General features: G+C 41.7%; 1 protein-coding gene across 10 annotated transcripts in view; it reads right to left on the bottom strand.

The window, feature by feature from the left end:
* Positions 1 to 14,966, bottom strand: part of dbn1 (drebrin 1) — a 62,902-nt gene extending 47,936 nt beyond the window's left edge. For 9 of the 10 annotated variants that reach the window (XR_009770183.1, XR_009770184.1, XR_009770189.1 and 6 more), the window contains exon 1: positions 14,749 to 14,884. Coding sequence is in view for 3 of the 10 variants with exons in the window: in XM_061702410.1 (XP_061558394.1) it covers positions 14,749 to 14,831 (83 nt within the window). In the remaining 7 variants the exon portion in view is untranslated. Of the gene's footprint in view, positions 1 to 14,748 lie in introns of all 10 variants that reach the window. The other variant, XM_061702409.1, reaches the window with a different exon arrangement.
* Positions 14,967 to 19,136: the final 4,170 nt, after the last annotated feature.

Genomic DNA, 19,136 nt, shown 5'->3' with positions numbered 1-19,136 from the left:
TCCCCTTTGTTGGGCTTCGTTACGCTTGTGGAGAATTGAGCGAGACCAGACGTGGGCAGAGTATGGCTTTGTTCTTTAATACGGCCCACTCAACAAATTTACATAATCAAGAAAGTGGTCATATTTCGATCTATATTTTTTAATTCATTCACATTTAAAAAATGCATTTTGTTATCATTTATTTTTTAATCATTTACCTCATTAAATAAGATACATGATTTACTTCAAATAATGCAATAAATAATATTAGTAAACTATACCTTGGGGGTAGGCAAAGAATGGCCCGCTCCGTTCTTGGATTAAACTACCCATTCTTTTCCCTAAAATTAAATGAAGGAACCAATGAATGAATTAATTTTTAAAAAATTCAATAAGTAATTGGTTTAATTGTGAATAAAAATGACAAATATCAGTAAAATAAACTATTTAAAATTTCCACTTTGAAAAAAATAATATTCAAAGTACGGCCTGATTGTTCTTGTATTGATTTAAACATTGTCCCCTCAAAATAAATCCATAATATTCTTTAATAATACAATATGTATTTATTCTTTAAAAAAAAAAAAAGTTTTTCTTCATTTACCACGTTAAATAATTGGTTAATGGATTTATTATACATAAGAAAATTAAAAATGCTAGTAAAATAACCTATGTTCCACTAGTAAAACTCATTATAAATACAATTAAAAATGTGATTTAATTATTCCTTAAAACATTTTTTTCCCAAAGCAAGTTCAAGACGTACAGACGCAGTACACATTTTTCCTTTTTCCCCAGAAACATTCAAAAACCTAGCAACCCAACTTCCCATCAATAACTGTCCCAAAACAATATACAGACAGATGTCTTAGTCTGAAGACAAGAATGAAAGTGTGAGAGTTAAAGACTCACACAACATGTAGAATACAAAACATAAAAGGGGAAAAAAAGTTCATTTGATCATTATTATTTCATTCACTGCCAGCCTGCTCAGTTAACATGGATATTTGATTTCTATAGCCGTCAATGGCAGTGGATGTGTTAAAATCAACTTCGAATATGGCCTTTGAGAACGTCCCGTGTTCTTCCCCATTACAATGAATGACCCACAAGCCTGATCAAAGGTTTACCGACCTGAACGTTACCATGGTGATCTCAAAAGCACAGCTCAGAAGAAACTTGGTTCAACGTTCAAGGTTATTTGTCTAGCTCTGCTAACAATGTGACATACCCTTATTAGTTAAGCTAATTTGGAATACTGCAAAGTAATCAAAAGAGCATCCCGAAAAGGAAACGACTGAAACTCTATCCGGGGTCCGCGCTACCCCTGCAGCTGCTTCATCTCAACAAAGACAAAAGAGCTAAGAGGCCGTCCGAGATGCGAGGATCAGCTGGACGGATGCGCAAACAAATCAGAGGGGTGTTTTCCTCTCCGGGAGGCATCACGGACTAAATCGTGCGGATTCACCGTGGAGGGCTCAACGGCGAAGGGCGTGTTGACGCGTGTGTGCCCCACATAGTTAACATACCGACCCCCTTACGCTCGGGACACGCTTATACTGTTAAATGACTTGGAAAAATCCAGTGGACCCCTCTGCCTCTTTGCCGTTCGCTAGTCGCAATTTCACGTACTTTTGTTTTTTGTGCTATTCCGGAAACATTTACAAGATGGCGCCAAATCCCTGGCTAATAGGAAAGTGATAAATGGTATCAAAGAAGTATGTTGAAGTGACACAGTACATCTCAGCTGGGCTAAGCGGGGAGGAGCTAAGTTTAGCCTGGGTTGTTCACGGAAGTTGGAGAATCTTCACAGCATGTGTATATTTTTGCACTGCAGAAATGCCAGTAATTTGTTCCAGTCCCCCACCCCCTAAAAAAAAACTAAAAATGTCCATGTTTTTAAATATAAAATAGCACGCCTTAATATTTTACCTTCTAAGAACATATAGTAATAACATAATTAAATAGAATGTAATGGGGAGGGGGCGGGGGTAACATAATACAGTCATGTGGACACCAATGAACTACACTGAGTGACACAGGAAGCTGCAGTAATATTTGTTGATTTTCACAGAGGATAAATAATATATTCATGTGAGTATGTCATTGCATATTGTCTGCCAACATGTGTTGCTCCACCGTTTGTGTTTAAATATCCATTGCTTAAACCATTATAAAACCGCTACATAGATGCTATTCGTTAGCCCGTCTATAGTGTTTTGCATCTTTGCATTACGCGAAGCGGACTTACGTCAAAGCGATGTGGTTGTTAATTCTCTTTGTTTAATGTTTAGTCTGATAGCAAACTTCAACCGAGAGTGGCAATAAACATCTTGCAGCCTCATTTTTGTGGGGGAGGGGGATTGTTCACCATCTGCCAAACTGCTGCTTGTTGTGAAGTGAGGTGAGTTGAGTTCAGTGTGACCATACAGACCTGGTATCTCCCATTTTTTCTAGCAAGTCAAAGAAAAAAATAATAAAATCCAGATGATCGAGAGCTAGCGTGTCGAAAAATTCATTAAGAGGAGTCACGTGTATCTCAAGTCACCACCGTATACTGTTTAAAAAAAAAAAAATGGAAAAAACATTTGATATAATGGGGCACGAATGATGACGCGCTCTATAGTGGAGAACCGCCGTTTGTACAGCAGCCTGAAGACGTGGGCGTGTTCATTAAGCTCGTTTCTGAAGCCGCTGCAGGGGTTTAAAAATCAGACAGATTGTTTCCTCATATTGTGTTTTGACGTCGGCGCAGCCAGATAGAAGCTTGCCCAGTGACTCCTAATGGACAACAGTCCAAGTTTTGAGGAGTCAAGCTGCGCTCAGCTGCTTTGGTGCCAACGCGCCTGCCTGGGGGCTTATGGGATTGATGGCGGGAGAGAGCCGAGAGGGGGCAGAAAGACATGACACTGACATGAACGCTGGAATTAAAAAGTCCAGCTGAAGGAAAAGCCTCACAGGGCTCACTTGTTTGGAGAGCTTCACGCTGTCTGTGTGCCGAGGATACTAGTGGAGACAGGAAGCTGCTAGTTTAGCTTCAGCGGGGTACGCGCTTTCTCTCCCCAGCGGTCAAAGACAGCAAACGCCCGATTATCGAATGTCTTCCAGAAATTATCCTGGCCGATTGACTTTTCCTCCCCGATCTGTTCCAAAAAAATTTCGAGCCGACAATCGTAAATGTTAAACGTGTTCAGCATTTACACTGTGGTTACCAGGCAAACCTATCTTCTATTATTTCTTCTTCTACTACTATTATGTGTGGCACCACCCTGCTACAGGTCAGTCTTGGTACTACGACTGTCATTGTCGTCATGTGTGTGCTCTGTTGGTCATTACGAGTATATTTTCACATAGGGGTGTGCTCACTTTTGTTGACAGAAAGACATGACACTGACATTAATTAGTTTTGTGTTAAGTTATTTTGAACTGACAGCAAATTTACAATCTAAACGAGCTGTATCGGTGACATTTGTTCAGTTTTGTCCCATGACTATATAAAATAAAAATGCTATTTTACTCTCTTTTGTGAGATATTGCGTGTGTCTCTAGCATTTGTATAAAACTGTTTGAAAATAGGAAAAGCATGCAAAAGACTGACAAGACAAAAATAAATAAATAATTCAAAAAGAATTTGCCGTGTATTTCTCCGGCTGTCCATCACACTGAATTAACTCTCCAGCGCTGATCCAGGCTTGGGAATTTAATCACGGACAGACATTTTAACAGTATTAGCACACGTGGAGGGGGCTGGGAGGATGGAGAGATGAATATGTATGCGCAAAGCATAGGACAAAAAGAGAGGAACAAAGGAACGATGGCACAAGGAATTGTACAGTGGATGGAACACTGTCCTTTCGAACCGCGGTAAAACTCACAGAGCGTAGCGTCGGCTATTGAACGACGCCCGAGTCGAGTGTCAACTGCAGTGCAGCAGTAGGAAAACACAAATTCAGTGCTGCGCTTGGGTGAAGAGGTTGCAGGTTGGTTGGTTTCAAAAACAAAAAGCTGATATATATATATATATACGTAAATATTGAACAGGTTTACGATTGTTGGCCTTGACCATTTTTCGAGTAGACTGGGGGGGGGGGGGGGGGGGGGGGTCACTCTTAAAACACACCACAGGATAAACCCTCAGGATAATCTTTTAAAGAGCTGATAATCTATCAATAATTAGCCAGATCCCACCCTATCTTTGCTCTCTGCTCACCATGCATACCACCACCTGCACCCTCCAGTCCAGCAGCTTTTTGAACCTCTTCGTTCCCAAAGTCCGTACTACTTTTGCCTGAACTTTTTTTCAATTGTATGCCTAAAATTCACTTAATTCATCCCAATATCAACGTTTAAAAAGTTAGTGATCAAAATGGGCCTTTGGTGACTTTGATCATAAAAATGCTCAAATTAGGTCCAATTACTGGTATGCGTGTACTACGCATATAAAAAAAAACAAAAAAAAATGAGCTTGTGGTTTGTTTATACAATGACTGAGATAAAATTATTAAATTGAAATGCTTCGGGAGTTTGGGGGTCCACCACATTTTCCAACCAAGCCCGATCCCTGCAGCCTCTCGATTGCTACTGACCCAGGAAACAAATTTAAAAACACCACAAAATGAAGCGTAATCTCCTTTAAACATTAGCTGCCCCCCTGCTCCTGTTTCCCAAAAATGAATCCAGTATCTTCCCCTCCCACATTCTCGACCATCAGTGTCTGCTAATCTCATTTTTCATGAAAAGGGTCTGTAGGCTGCCTCTCTTTGAGGAGAACTCCACATATTGTGCTAAGCCATCCTACACACCAAATACATTACTCGACATCTTCCCCTTGAGCTTGTCTCGGCAGAAGTGAAGTGAAAAAGGGGGTGGGGGCGCACGGGTTCATCAATGAGTGTCAACGACTCGGTTGAAGCAGGAAACAGATGGAAAAGAAATGAACGTCTGGATGTGAATGACGAGAAGGTGAGAGACTCATAAACCTTCCCGGCATTTCGGAATGTCTGTCAGCACAAGCCACCAAACAGGAAGCGTTTCGCCGAGCGCACTCTCGTCCGAATCAGACAAGGGGATGATGGCGACTGACACGTGGAGATGGAGGAGGGGCGTTTAGGGAAGAATGAGTTACTCTTGCCTCAGCCCAGAAACGATAGACCAGATATCACCAAAGAAGACATATTTGTCAATTGCAGACAATAAATTCCACTTTGCCGATGGTGGCCAGATTATTTGGTACCTGGGCCTTCATACCTGACTTAATCTACCTCTTAGTGGCACCACTATCAAGTAGTAATTTTAGAAACTATCATTTCTATACTAAATAGCACTACGCAACTGTGCCACATACAGTACATCGCGTGCAAATCGCTACAGATGTGTTTTGCTTGTCGAATTTGGCTGGAAGAGGTTTTGCTCTGACCAACCAAAGGTCTCAAATCATAGTTTCAAGACAAGGTTAGGGTTATAAGCAAGGGTTAAGGTTTTAAATTATGCTTTCAAGGACAGTATAAAGATTTCAAAATTGGTTTCCAGCCTGGGTTATTGTTTGTAGTTAGGGTTTCAAATCATGGTTTCAAGCCGGAGTTAGGGGTTTTAAACAAGGGTCAAGGTTTCAAATCAGGGTTTCAGGCCAGTGTGAGGGTTTCTAGCTCTCATTTAAATCAAATAGATCAAACACACCAGAGATGCTGATTATTAAATGTATTAATCTGTACAGACCGCTACAGACGTGCTTTTGCTAGTGGAACTTGGTTGTAGTAAATTTTCCTCTGACCAATCAATCAGGGCAGAAAAATGCTGATGTCATCAAAGGCCAGCACTCTGGCCCTGTGAGGATCAATTTGAAATCTGATTGGTGGAGATAACAGTTCAAGAAAGTCCCATTGCTAATATTGTTTTAGTTAGATCGGCCACGAGCACTGATTCTGAAGGCCCTGGGCAGATTACGTTGACATGGCAACACAGAGGCTGAAATCCGATTGGGCAAAAAACAAAATGAATTACTATCCACAGTCCGTACTGGAAGCAGTGTAGCCAACAGAAACGCTATGAAAGGAAGAGAATTGACTGCTGGGAATAAATGTATACAGTTTCAAGGAACAAATACTAGGATAGTTGTTGTAAATGTAGATAGTGCTTCTGATAGTATTTAGGCCAGCAGAGAAGGCCTTGACAATCCACCACTGGCGCCTGGAGAGCGAATCGCCGGGCTGAACGTTTCTGTCTTGTAGACAAAAGAAACCCAAGAGCCTCTTGAGACAGAAAAAAAATGAAGGAAGATACAGACCGCGAGCATGTCCAGAGAATATCACGGTCTTGTCTTCATAGCCTGCAGCGAAAGGAGTCGAGCACAAAGATGTGTCTGTTATTTGTTAGTTGGTTCTCTATTGCCCCTGCAATATTTAGTAACAGAAAAACATTATCTACAGTACCATTCAGAAGGGTGCAGACATTAGCCAAGTTGATAACAAAGGTGGTCTGTTAAAGCGTTTAAATCGATTACAAAGTCTTGTGAGTTTATTCTGGGGCCAGGGCCTCACAGTTTGATGGGAATCCACCCTTCTATTATCTATAGCAGTTCTTCATTATGGTCATTATGGTCGCGGGTGAGCTGGAGTCATTCACGGGACACATACCAACAAACAACTATTCACACCTATGGGCAATTTAGATTCTTCACTGAACCCAACATGTGTGTTTTTGGAATGTGGGAGGAAGCCAGAGAAAACCCATACAAGCACAAAGAGAACCCAACCAAGATTTAAACCCCCGATACTTAGAACTGAAGCAGGCATGCTAACCACTAGTTCACTGTGCTGCCTTTATAGAAATCAGTTCAATATTCGGACAAAATCCTGCTCTGAGATGGCAACCGTGAACGCAAACGTGGTTCCTTGTACTCAGTAGTCTGCAGTCCCCTGCTGTCATCACTTGTATGCTCTCGCACCCAAAAAACAAAACAACAATCAAGCAGTGATCAGAGTGACGTTTGCGGTTCTGCACGAATGTCGGCCTAATTCCAACAGTCCCAGGCAGTGTCGGCGTGACTCAGCTTGGTCCGACCCCCCCCCCCCGTCCATCCATTGTTTCCGTCTTTGAAGCTCCCGTAGTTTTGCTATTTTCAACTTCGCAAAGACAGGAGAGATCCAGCAGCTTTTTGGTTGATGAGGACAGGAGGGACAACAAAGCGCTTCCAAATATAGAAGCAACTTTGAGATTTCTCCCACCAGTAAGAGGTTTGAGGACAGGTGGGTAGTTGGGGGTGGGGGGGGAGTATTAGGTGGGAGAAGCAAACGCCGTACTTTGGGGGTAATGGGTTGAAGAAGCAATTACTCTGAGGCCACAGGCAGGACGAGGGCCCTCATCACTGGCTCAACTACACCAGTTTCCTATTCCAGACCCAAATCAAACAAAAAGTCCTCCACATACACTACTCACAAAAAGTTAGGGATTTGGAGTGAAATTTCCGCATGAACCTAAAATCCGCTGGAACCTTTCCAGATGTACTTAATTTCATTTCTCTAAACTGTCCAAGGGTTCAATAATTCAGTACTTTTTGCGCGAAGTGTTGTTCTGTAGCGAGGAGCTGAAAGGCAAAATTCAGAAACGGTGTTTGATCCGTGAAAATTTCCAAGGACTTTCCGCTTCTATGCCTCGTAAAATACCGAAAAAGATAAACTGTACAGTGTGATAATAGTTACATAAGACATTATATTACATCATAGCACAAGGTGAAAAAAAAACAAGCTTCACCAGACTCTTTCAGAGATTTGGATCAGAAAATTGAAAACAAGATCGACCAAAAGTAGTGCGTACTTTGGGAACGAAGATGTTTAAAAAAACTGCTAAAACGGAGAGTGTGGGTGGTGGTATGCATGGTGAGCAGAGACCGAAGACAGGGTGGGGTTCAAATCTATTAGTCTATTCATGGATGCCGTTCGGCTCCTCAATAGACGACAGCAAATTGTGCAAACAAAAGATGATGATGAACACCAAGAAGTACCGGCAAAAAGGACTATCGGTGCTTACTTTCCTGATAATGAGTCCGCCTCGTTTAAGAAGGAAACTGCTGTGGCGATATAAGGCAGGAAATTCTGTTTCCAGGATGAGGGGCTGCGTATTATTAAAGCAAATGTGTCTATTAACTTCGCAAGTCGATTTACAGTGTGCGTCCCTAAATCTCCGGCTTCTGACCCTAAAATTTTAAATTTGGCCAGTGTTTTCACGTGAAAAAAAAAATAGTCTGGAGTTTTTAGCATATCTTCCAGTGATTGATTAGCTCATTGCTAAAGACAGAATAACCGAAGTGAGCATTTAACGCTCGAGAAGACGCTAGCCTTTTCCAGCTTCTTTCAGTCCTTTGTTTGGTGGTGGCCTTGAGTCTGCGGGGGCCTCCGACACTCAAGATTGTCTCGGTTGATTGAAAGAAAAACACCATTTTCCCACAGTGGTTTGAGAAGACCAACTGATAGACACCCGTTCGGTTCGGCAGTGAATTCAGTTCCAGTCAAAAGAATCGTAAGTGTAATTTTTCTTTTTTTTTTTTTTTAAATGTCCTATTAGATTTCAGCCTCTATGTGTTGTCATGTCAATCTAATCTGCTCAGGGTCTTCAGGATCAGTAGTGCTGGCTGATGTAACTTACGGTACACTATATTAGCAATAACATCCGCCTTTTTCCGTCCTCTGATTGGCTGGTCAGACCTGTTGCAGCAAAGTTTGACTACCAAAACCATCTCTAGTGATCTGATCTAATACATTTAATAATCAGCATTTCTTGAGAATATGATGTATTTCATTCACAATTTGCTCATATTATTGTATTAAGAGATGGGTTAAGTCCCCACTGAAAGCGCGAGTAGCCCTCCACCGCATCCCAATGGCGTTTCATCGCGCTTCAGCTTTGCTAAAATGGACGTGTGCGCACAAACCAGGATGAGCGGCTGTAAAATACCGAGGCAGCCGAAGACGTGGGAGCACAACTACTCTGTGTTCATTTACGGCGCTTCTGCATTCTTGCCGTCACCTTCCTCAGCCCTCATCGTGACGCTGACCTCAGTCTGACACGCCGCCGCCTAAAACACGATAAGACGTGTTTCGGGGATGTTTGCTGGCGGTTAAGACCCCATTACAGTGGTGGAAGAAGTGTAGATGGAGTCCATGGGTACGAGCGATGGTATCAGCTCAACAACAAGACTGAAAGAAGCAGCTGGAGATGCCCAGAAAAGGAGGAACATCTCCCTGTGGTTGTGCCCCAGGTGGTTAGGCAGCAGCAGTTATTGATTATGATTATTTGTCACACACAAAAGGGAGGAAAGTGAGCTTCCGCTTTTGCTGATCGTCGTCTTCAAATCGGTATGTGTGTACGCCACTAAAATGGACCCCCTTTGCTTCGCTCCTATTTCCACGTCTGTCCAGCTAGCAGAGGTGACTCAGCAGGTAACGGCCTCCCCGCACAGCTGGAGGGGAGCGGACGGGGTCACGTGACAGCAGCCCGCGGGAGCCGATCGGCCGCTCCGCATTCCTGACCGTCTGCGGATGGTTTGATATCGGATAACCTTGACTCGCTCGCTCGCTGCTCTTTTCTAGATGCGTCACCTTCGCTGGCGTCTGACATTTGCGGTTCGCCGAGGGGAGTCTTTTTTTCTTCTTCTGGTTTCTGGCTCGGGGGCGGGGATGAAGAGAAGACCTTTGGGATGAGCCCAGACAGCATTCTGACATTGAGCAGCAATGGCATCAATTAAACATACCAGAAGAGAGCGTCCATCTGCTACGGTGTTCCGCCACTATATTGCGCTTCATCGTTCACACCCCGGATTTTCACTAATCAAGGCCTGGCTTCCACCAGACTGTACTTACTCACTGCAATGCCCTCGCATGTGGGAAAGGAGACCCACAATCCGTTGCACTGAACGCCGGTAGAGGAGGAAAACACAAACACAATGAGCCAACTCGCGAGCACACTTATGCAGTAGCTGCTGCTGTGGGCCACGACTCACATCCGGACACTCACGTGCAGGCTTCTAACACATCGTACACGCGTACATTATTTTCTATACATTTTATGCTCATATTATTATATTATTGTTATTATGTGTGTTGAATATGTTTACAGTGTTTTTCAAAAGTGTGTTTTATTAAGATTATTTGTATTAAAAGCGTGTGGGAGGGATAATACTATACAAAAAAAATAAATGTTGATTTTCACCTATAGCAAGTGGATCTGGAACATAACCTCTGTGATAAACGGTCGCTATTTTCTTAAAGCTAGGTTTTCCATGCCCATTGCCCTCATCCAACTGTTGTTGAATAAATACGACAACACAAACCATTTTACCACTTTATGGTCCCAATTACGCCAAAATAAGAAACTGGGATACAGTTGCTGTTCATAATCACACCACAGAATAATCCGATTGTGTAAAACTTCAAGACAAGAACAGGAACTGGAACGAAAGCCTTTTAGTTGTTGTTTTTTCATTTTTTACTCGTTGGTCACTGTGATTTTCTCCCTCTTGCATAACAAGGTTAATGACTGCTCGTTCCACTATCGGCGCAAACACGACTTCACCCCAAATAAGTGGACACGGCCGCCTCATCCCTCGCGCGGGTCGCTCGTAATCGCCTCAGCTCGAGGCGGACGGACACTCAGACAGCGACGCGTTACCATGGGACGGAAATGAAGATCAGGCCAGTTCGCAAATGGGGGTGGGGGGGGGTCGCATGATTGGGAGTACCCCCATCCATCCTGGGCTTCCCCTGCTTCTGGACTCGTTCAAAATTCTGGGAGATTTAAGACGATGCTAATCAAAAGCAATTGCTTCTGTGATGCCACACTTGGAGAACTGATCTCCGTCAACTCTGAACACAAGACTGAAGGAAGGATGTTTGATGAGCACAAGGGAGGGTTTACGCCGGTGTTCCGTTCCACCCAGTGGTTGCTACTCATTACTACATTACTTTCTTTAATTCTCTCTCTCTATATATATATATATATATATATATATATAAAAAATAACAACCACCACCAAAGAGTTAGCATGTCCGCTATTGGTGAAATACAGTAAATACAAAAGGCTAGCTAGCTAGCATGGCTAACGTCACTTTGTTTCCGCTCTGACAGTACTTCACAAAGTGGAGAAGAGCAGAGAAGTAGCGACTCATTTTCTGAGAAATAAGCACTTTAACTGTCAGACTACATTTTGATTTTATTTGGAATACTTCAATTACGTCACAGATCGGCAGCTAGCTTCCCAACGTAGAAAGATCATCCTGATGATTGCTAATCCTAAAAGCTGCGGTTGGATTCACCACCACCCACACACACAGGGCATAAAAGTCACACATCCTCATATTTTCAGTATCAAATCATCACCAGAATCCTAACCAAACGGCCTCCAGTGTTCCGGGATAGCAGACATTTCAAGTCAGCTGTTCAAACAACATTGATGGCGTGCTTCCTACACTCTTGCCATTGAAGGGTGTATCATTACTGGAGCAGCAGGGGGTGTCGGCAGGGAGGGGGTTTTCCGTGTTGTTTGGGGTCAGCCGTGTTTGGAAGTCTCTGCTTTTGTTCAAATCTCATCAAGCGTGAAAAACGGGGCCAGGCCCGAAGGCCTCGGCGTCGTCGTCATCTGCGTCACGCCGACATTTTCCGGGGTTCGGAACACACACCCTTTTTGCTTGAATCTTAATGAGCACAACGAAAAAAAAGTGCAATTAATTTTTTTGTTTGCTATGCCATTTCTGTGCCATGATTCACAACTAGTAGCTGAAATAAGCTAACTTTCTAATCATGTTACTCAACTGCTCATTTGTTATGTTAGGGGTGAAGAAAGTGGCAATCGAAGTCCAAGCAAGGAAAACAAAGTTGTCACAAAAATGCTCCACGATCTAACCCGATAATAACGTGTCAACGCCAGCAGAGCCATTGGAAAGTTAGCACAGATACAAACTAATGGGTATTGATTCTGAGCAACAACCGAGCTGAGCCGTCCACAATTCTCTGCACCGTATTCCAAATTTGTGCTGACGGAATTGATTGATCGAGAGTTGCCTAGTACTCATACTCATTTAATTCACTTTGGAATGATATTTTCATATTTCATTGCATGGCCATTCCAAAGGGTCACAAAAGTGTCGGCTTCAGGTCTCTTTGGAACGGTCCACATTTGATGGAGTTTCCATCGTAAAGGGTCACAAAAGTGCCCGTACAGTTCAGGTCACTCCAGAACCGGTACATGTTTTTGGGGTGTGTCCATTACAAAGGAGCAAAAAAAACAGTACCAGTACACTTCAGTTCACTTAAGAACTTATATATATTTTTGGGCGTATCCATTGTCACATACATTTCAGTTGTGGTCACTTTGGTGCAGTACGCAATTTATAAAGGGTCACAGAAGTGCCTGGTACCAGAGATCCGTTGACTTCGGAAAGGCACATCCTGTATTTTTGATGGTGTTTCCATTATAAAAGGTCACAAAATTGAGCTGTGCAGTTGAGTTGACTTCAGAATGGCACGCGTTATTGCGGTCCGATTGTAAAGGATCACAACTAGTTCACTTTGGAATGGTACACATTTAATTGCTTTCGATAAAACAACAACTGAGGGCTTACAGTCCACAATTGCCTGTGCCCAATTCCAAATTTCTGACAACAATTGATTGATGAAGAAGACGCCCGCCTATTTCCAGACCGGAGAGAGCCAGAAGCTGACGGCTCCGATTCTCATTTCCCCATCATGTGATCGACTCCAAGCAAAATATCCAATCTGAGTTACGATGTTGAACAAGCCGTGTTTGTTCCCAGCTAAGTCTATTTTCAGTTTCACACCAAAAATCAGCGAGAAATGTAGTTTGTTGTACTCCGCCGGGGTTCTCCAGCTGTTCGTTGGTCGCGTTCAAGGACAAGCAGCTTACAGTTTAACTACAGCTCTGCTGAAAAGTCAAATATGACCTCCCTCAATGTTACCTGCTCCATTGAACCTCCTGAAGGAATAAATAATTCACAAATCACTCGCTGCTGGACCGAATAAACAAACTGCTCACAATGCTGAGCAGGAAATAAGTCCATTGAACGGTCAATTTTTCACAAGGATATCCCTAAAAACAGATTTAAAAAAAAACATTCATTCATCCGAAGAATAATTAACAGTGATTCCAAGCAGTGGAAACACAATAGAAACAACAACAGACTATTTTTATAACCTACTAATCCATATTTGGGGGGTGCTAAAGAGCAAATACTGCAAACGATGTCCAAACACCCTCATTCTATGTTGATTCATACTGGCAACCAATATCGATTTGCGACCCCATCAAGCTGTCACTGCTGATTTAATCACACGCGATAGTGGTGGCTTCTATCCAGACGACTAGAACAATGCTTGCGTGTTGATTGGTTTTGAATGTTGGCAGGATTGCGCAAAAGACCCACTGTAGATAGTATCGTTGCCGGAGTGCTTAGCAGAGTTTATTGGATTTTGTTTTAAAGATACTTCAGATCTTTGGTACATATAATATCCTCCTGAACAACTAGATTTTGTAAGGCAAACTGCGTAAAGCAAGCAGATGAAAGCCACAAGTTAATTTAGGGCCGGTGTTGTTCCACTCCAGTCCTGAAGGTGGCAGTAAGTCACATTGCTGTAAAGCTAATCATCACAAGAGGAAGACAGTGGAATGCTAATTGTAAAAACTAACTATGTAATGGGCAGATTAATTGACTCCCTTGATAAGAATTCCGTCGTGATGTTTACTTAATGCATATATGCACGCTGGCATGTCCCTTTTTTTTGGGGGGGGGGGTTCGGCACAAAGTTATATATATCTTTTTGTTTCCGAGAAAGGCGTTTAACGGCTTACTGCATTGCGATGGATCAAATGAATGATGCAATTACAAACAAACTGGAATTTTAGGATTATTATTATTTTTTTTAAATTAACAAATACTTTATACTCATGACGATAACTCATGTTAGTTCAAAACATAAACACATACAAATTACACATTATGTCTTTACGTGGCCAAACATTGCCACGAACAAGCTGAAAGGGTTATAAAAATCCAACTAGGCCTGATTAACAGGATAAAACTGCTGGCATGTCTTGCATGTTGTGGTTGCTCAAAGTCAGCAAATCATGTCATCACATCAAACGTGTGTATGAGCCCTTAAAGCCTTTGCGACTTTGAAGACCTTTTTTTCTTTTTCTTCTTCTTAATGTTATCACACGTGCCCAAAGTTGGCTGTGTTAGTATAGTGAGGACGGAAGGCCACAAAGGGTGATGATGGAAGCCTCACTTGCATCCCCCTCCTTCTCCCTTAACCCACTCCCACCCTGGCCTCGCCCCTCTCCACGCTCGCCGTCATTTTGGGGATGCAGGAGCTCATCTGTATCTCAGACACACACACACACACACACACATTGTATAATAAAAAAAAAAAAAAAAAAAAAAAAAAAAAGTCACAAATTGCTCCCATCTGGCTGCAATGCCAACATAGCTGGCTGAAAAAAAGAAAGGGGAAAAAAAGCTCACTGAGGCTTTGCAAAGCTCCTAAAACTTACACTTTTACAAGTTTATACACATTTGAATCGTGTAATTCAAAGCTACAGGATCTATCCTGGTTGTGCTTCCAGTCCTGCGCATCCTCCGCCACAAAGAAAAAATATATATTAAAAAAACACCACCAGACAACAGCATCCATCCCACATATGGAAGCCGGGAAAGGTGCGAGGTGAGCGGCGTGGACCCGGCCGGGGACCCGCTGGGGACTCACCAGTCGGTGTCGGAGCTCTCGTCGATGACGTCCTGGTAGGCGGTGAGCAGGGCCAGTCTGTTCTTTGCGAGGTTCACAGCCATGTTCGAGCCCAGCGGAGCATCCAGGCCGCTGCTGATGGAGGAAAGACGCGGAATGAGTGAGGAGGAGGAGGGGGAGGAGGAAGAGGAGGAAGAGGAAGAGGAGGAGGAAGCCATGACTGGTGGAGACAAAGGAAACGTCACGGTGTCCGCCAGGTCCTAGCGCCGCACCGTCCACCTCAGTACACGACAGCACGGTGGCGCCTCGATATTCAATTTTAATCCGTTTCGTGACCAGTGTCGCCGCATTAGTAACCTTCAGCAGCCGCATAAGTGAGATTAACCGGGATACGTGTTCTCAGACACAACCGAAGCCGAAGAAAAGAAAGTCTTGGACACGAACAGGAGAGGGCGCCATATTGTCACCCAGCATGACATTGCACGTCACTATGCAATGCAACGCAACGCAGTGATTATTTCCTAATTTCACCATGTCTAAGCGATATTATTACCACCGACACCTCACAATATATATGAATATAGTTTATGTTTATCTAAGATTTATTGTTCTCCAATTTGTAGTAGAACTGTGTGAGGCTTCAGGCGACACATCCATAGTCATCTGCAGGCTTCTGTTGCACAATTTATTTCAATTTGTCATCTCAATGAATTACAATACATATATTCGAATATTCCTGTATGTGTTGGTACAGCTTGTGTTCGAATGTAAGTAGTTTAGTAAGAGTTATGATGACCGTGCGAGTTTCCTTAACCCGTCTGTAGCCTTTAACATTGCGTGTTAGCATTAAGCTAGCAGACTTCCATAAGACAAAGTAAGTTGTAACTGTGATTTTCGCTCGCAACTCAAAACAAAAAAAAATACTTCTCGGTCGAGCGACAGCTCGCATCTAAGAAAAAACTTGTAAGTCGGATCACTCGAAAGTCGAGGCAACACTGTACAGCGACCCGCTTTACAAAATTGGGAATGCCATAAAATACATACTGATCGGAAGTGAACGGAATTGTACCGGGCACTTTTGTGACCCTTTACAATGGAAACGAACAAATCTTCTCTGCCAAAGTGAATGGGAATTATTAGAGTTGCTCGACATCTCGTGACCATTTTGAAAAATAAACACATTCAAAGCCGTTGATGGAGTAAATCATTCTTTTGTGTGAGGTCTTCACCAACTGGAAATCGGGGCTCTTCCCCCCTCATTTCCCGGAAACATTTATTCGAGAGGTTTCCTGCATTGGCCGGTGGCGGCGGCGGTGGGTGGGTTGCCGCGGTAACCCGCTTGCCTCGCAGCGTCCAACCCTACACGGGGGGGGGGTGTTTTTCTCCCACAGACCTCGGGGGTGGGGTGGGGGTTGGCTCCGAGCCCACATACCTTCATCATTGAGGTTGCAGTATAATGGAGGACGCAGTGGGGGCCTGGATTGACACGTCCAGAAATGTTGCGTTCAATTTAGAAAACTCTTCTTTTTTTTCCTTTTTAAATTAAATTAACTTAGCGGCTCACTAGTTTTCATTCATATTTTCAGCACACTGCTCGGATGTCAAATAAATGCCATAAAGTTTGGATTCTAGCACTTTGAAACACTGCAAGAATGATTAGCCTAGGAATGCTCTTGATTAGCTTGGAGCTAGCACAGGAAAGCTAAGTCAGATCTAGGTTGTAGGCACTTCTGATTGGCTGCAACTCAAAATTGAGTGCAATAGTGGTCGAAGTCCAAACATCCGTCAATCAATGTAATGTTCACTTACGATGCACTGGCATCCAAACTAAAAAAAGGTGCAATAATGAACTAACCCGCATATGTAAAAATTGGAACTAAACCTTGTTTTGACCCGTATTCACCTGGAAGATGCGTCTTTTCTCTATTAATTTCTGCACTTAGCTTCAAAATGACACAAATTGAGTTAGCCCACTCTAATTCTCATTTGATTAATTAAACGCTATAATACTCATTTCATGATTAAATGAAACTGCCCTTTCTTTTTTTCAAAAAGTGACTTATTATGGATTCATTCTTGTTAGTTGTAGGTGCTCAAGATTGGCCTGCAATTGTGCAATAGTGGTCCAAGTCCAAAATCGATGAATAATTCATGAAAAATATAAATAACTTTCACTAACATGCTCTTGCACTGGCACGGAGCCTAAAAAGTGCAATCATGGACTGCTTGATTTAATCATTAAATTAGCATTACACTAGATAATGGCGCCTCTGAGAACAAGAGTGGGCTAACTCAGTTTTTGTTATTTTTAAGTTAGGTACATAAAATGAATGGGAGAAAGGCGTATCTTTCAAATGAATACTGGTCTAAATGAAGCTCTACTTCCAACTTTGTCATTTCATAGCACCTTACTGTCGCTTTCTCTTTAAAAGGGTGATTTATTATGTATTAATTAATTGTTAGTTATAGGTGCTCCAGATCGACCTGCGAATGTTCATTCAAACACTGACAACTATTGAGGGCTAACTCAATTTTGTTGGTCTTTTTTTTTTCACGAGGACGTTTTATGGCTGCAGACAAATGGCCGCCACGAAATGTTTAGGGAAATAATGGTCCAAGTCCAAATCTTAACAATCGTTCACGAAAGATGATAGATAACGCTGATCGGATGAATTCTTGTTACCTTGGAGGTCTGCTGTGTTCCTTGGGCACTGTTTTGATAGCCAGTGCGAGCGAGGGTGTGTCACCTGGATAGAAATCATACAAAAACATCCTGTCCTTCTTAGGGGAATCGGGCCTATTCTGGTCCCGAGCTATGCCGCGTCAGCGACTGCGAAACTGTTACCTTTCCGTCGGTCCCTGAGCGTGACAGACCAAATTAGCAAACGGTACAGATTAACGCGCACTCTGCTTCGTGAAGAAATAAATAACACTTTAAAATATGGGTGACTTTAATCCGGCAAATGGCCACCAAGAGCACTTGTAAATCCTCAGATTGAGGTCAAAGCTTCTGCTAAAGATGGGGGGGGAAAAAAAAAAAAAAAAAAAAAGCTTAGTTACATTTTAGGATTTTCCCCAAACTTGTGTATCTTCTCAGATGGAGCGGTAATATACATGTTTGGCTGTGGATTTGCAGGATTAGGCAAAAAAATAGATTAATATGACTATTTCTCCAGAAGAACATGACGTTCTACTTGTATTATGACTTTTTCCTCAAAATATTTGGAGTGTGATAGACTTTAGAAAATATATATGACATGATACCCAATACTAAAACTTCAAGGTCAAGTAACATTACATTTTTTTGGTAAAAAAATAAAAATAAATAAATAAAAACTTTCCTTTTTTACTGAAAATGTTTGACTTAAAAATAGAAATATACTGATAATATTATGAGTCTGACTTTATCCCCATAACTTGATTTCATCATAATATTAAAACATAATCTGCTGAATTAACTTTTTTAAAATGTGACATTATTCTTTTAATATTATGACTTTAATGAAGTCATATTACTTTTCTGGAAATAATTTGACTTCCACTGAGTATCATGACTTTTTTTACTTCCAAAATATGACATTATTCTTGTAATATTACAACCTTAATTGTTTTTTTTTTAAATAATTCAAATGTTTTCCAATGAATATTATACAACTTTTTTCTCAACTAAACAAAACAAAAAAATAAAATAAAATGATTCTTATAATACTACAACTTTAAGTACATTCATTATTACAAATAATTTGACTTTTTTGACTAAATATAATTACACTTTTACCTAAATAATTGGACTTTTCCGACTGAATAGTATAACTTTTTAAAAAATATAATAATTTGACATCATTCTTGTAATATTATGACTTTATTCAAGTAATGCAATTTTTTTTTTTTTTAGTTTTTCCACACTACATTTTCCACACTAAATTTTCTAAAAGAAAAAAGACATAATTCTTGTAAAAAAATGTTATGTCATCATGACATTTGTCAAACATACTTTTATTTTTTTATTTTTTTTTGGGGGGGAGGGGCGGGGTACCCAATATGACATTATAGTATTCTCATTATATTATGGCTTGATTTATGTACTTCCTGTATTTTGTCATTTGAAATGTTTTGTTTTTGCACATTTTTGGTTTGACTACTGGTTTGTGGGATTAGGCCAAAACTATGGTCGCGTTTCCCTTCTCACACACAGTTCGGTACTTGCTCCCAATCTGTTTTTGTGCCCCTTTGGAGTGCTGCTATTGACTGATGTATTGATCTGTGCCTATAGTGGCACATCTGTGAAGGGGGAAGACAGATGGACACACGGCAACGCAACAAAAGACCAGGAAATCACTTTCCTCCTTTGTCTGTCTGTCTAGATTTGTCTCGATCATTAATTCTGAATGTGATTTTACCCCTCTATC

Source organism: Phycodurus eques, chromosome 17 (genome assembly GCF_024500275.1).
Source record: "Phycodurus eques isolate BA_2022a chromosome 17, UOR_Pequ_1.1, whole genome shotgun sequence".
NCBI classification, from domain to species: Eukaryota; Metazoa; Chordata; class Actinopteri; order Syngnathiformes; family Syngnathidae; genus Phycodurus; species Phycodurus eques.
The sequence above is the reverse complement of the archived record's forward strand: the minus strand, read 5'-3'. Positions and strand labels throughout refer to the sequence as shown.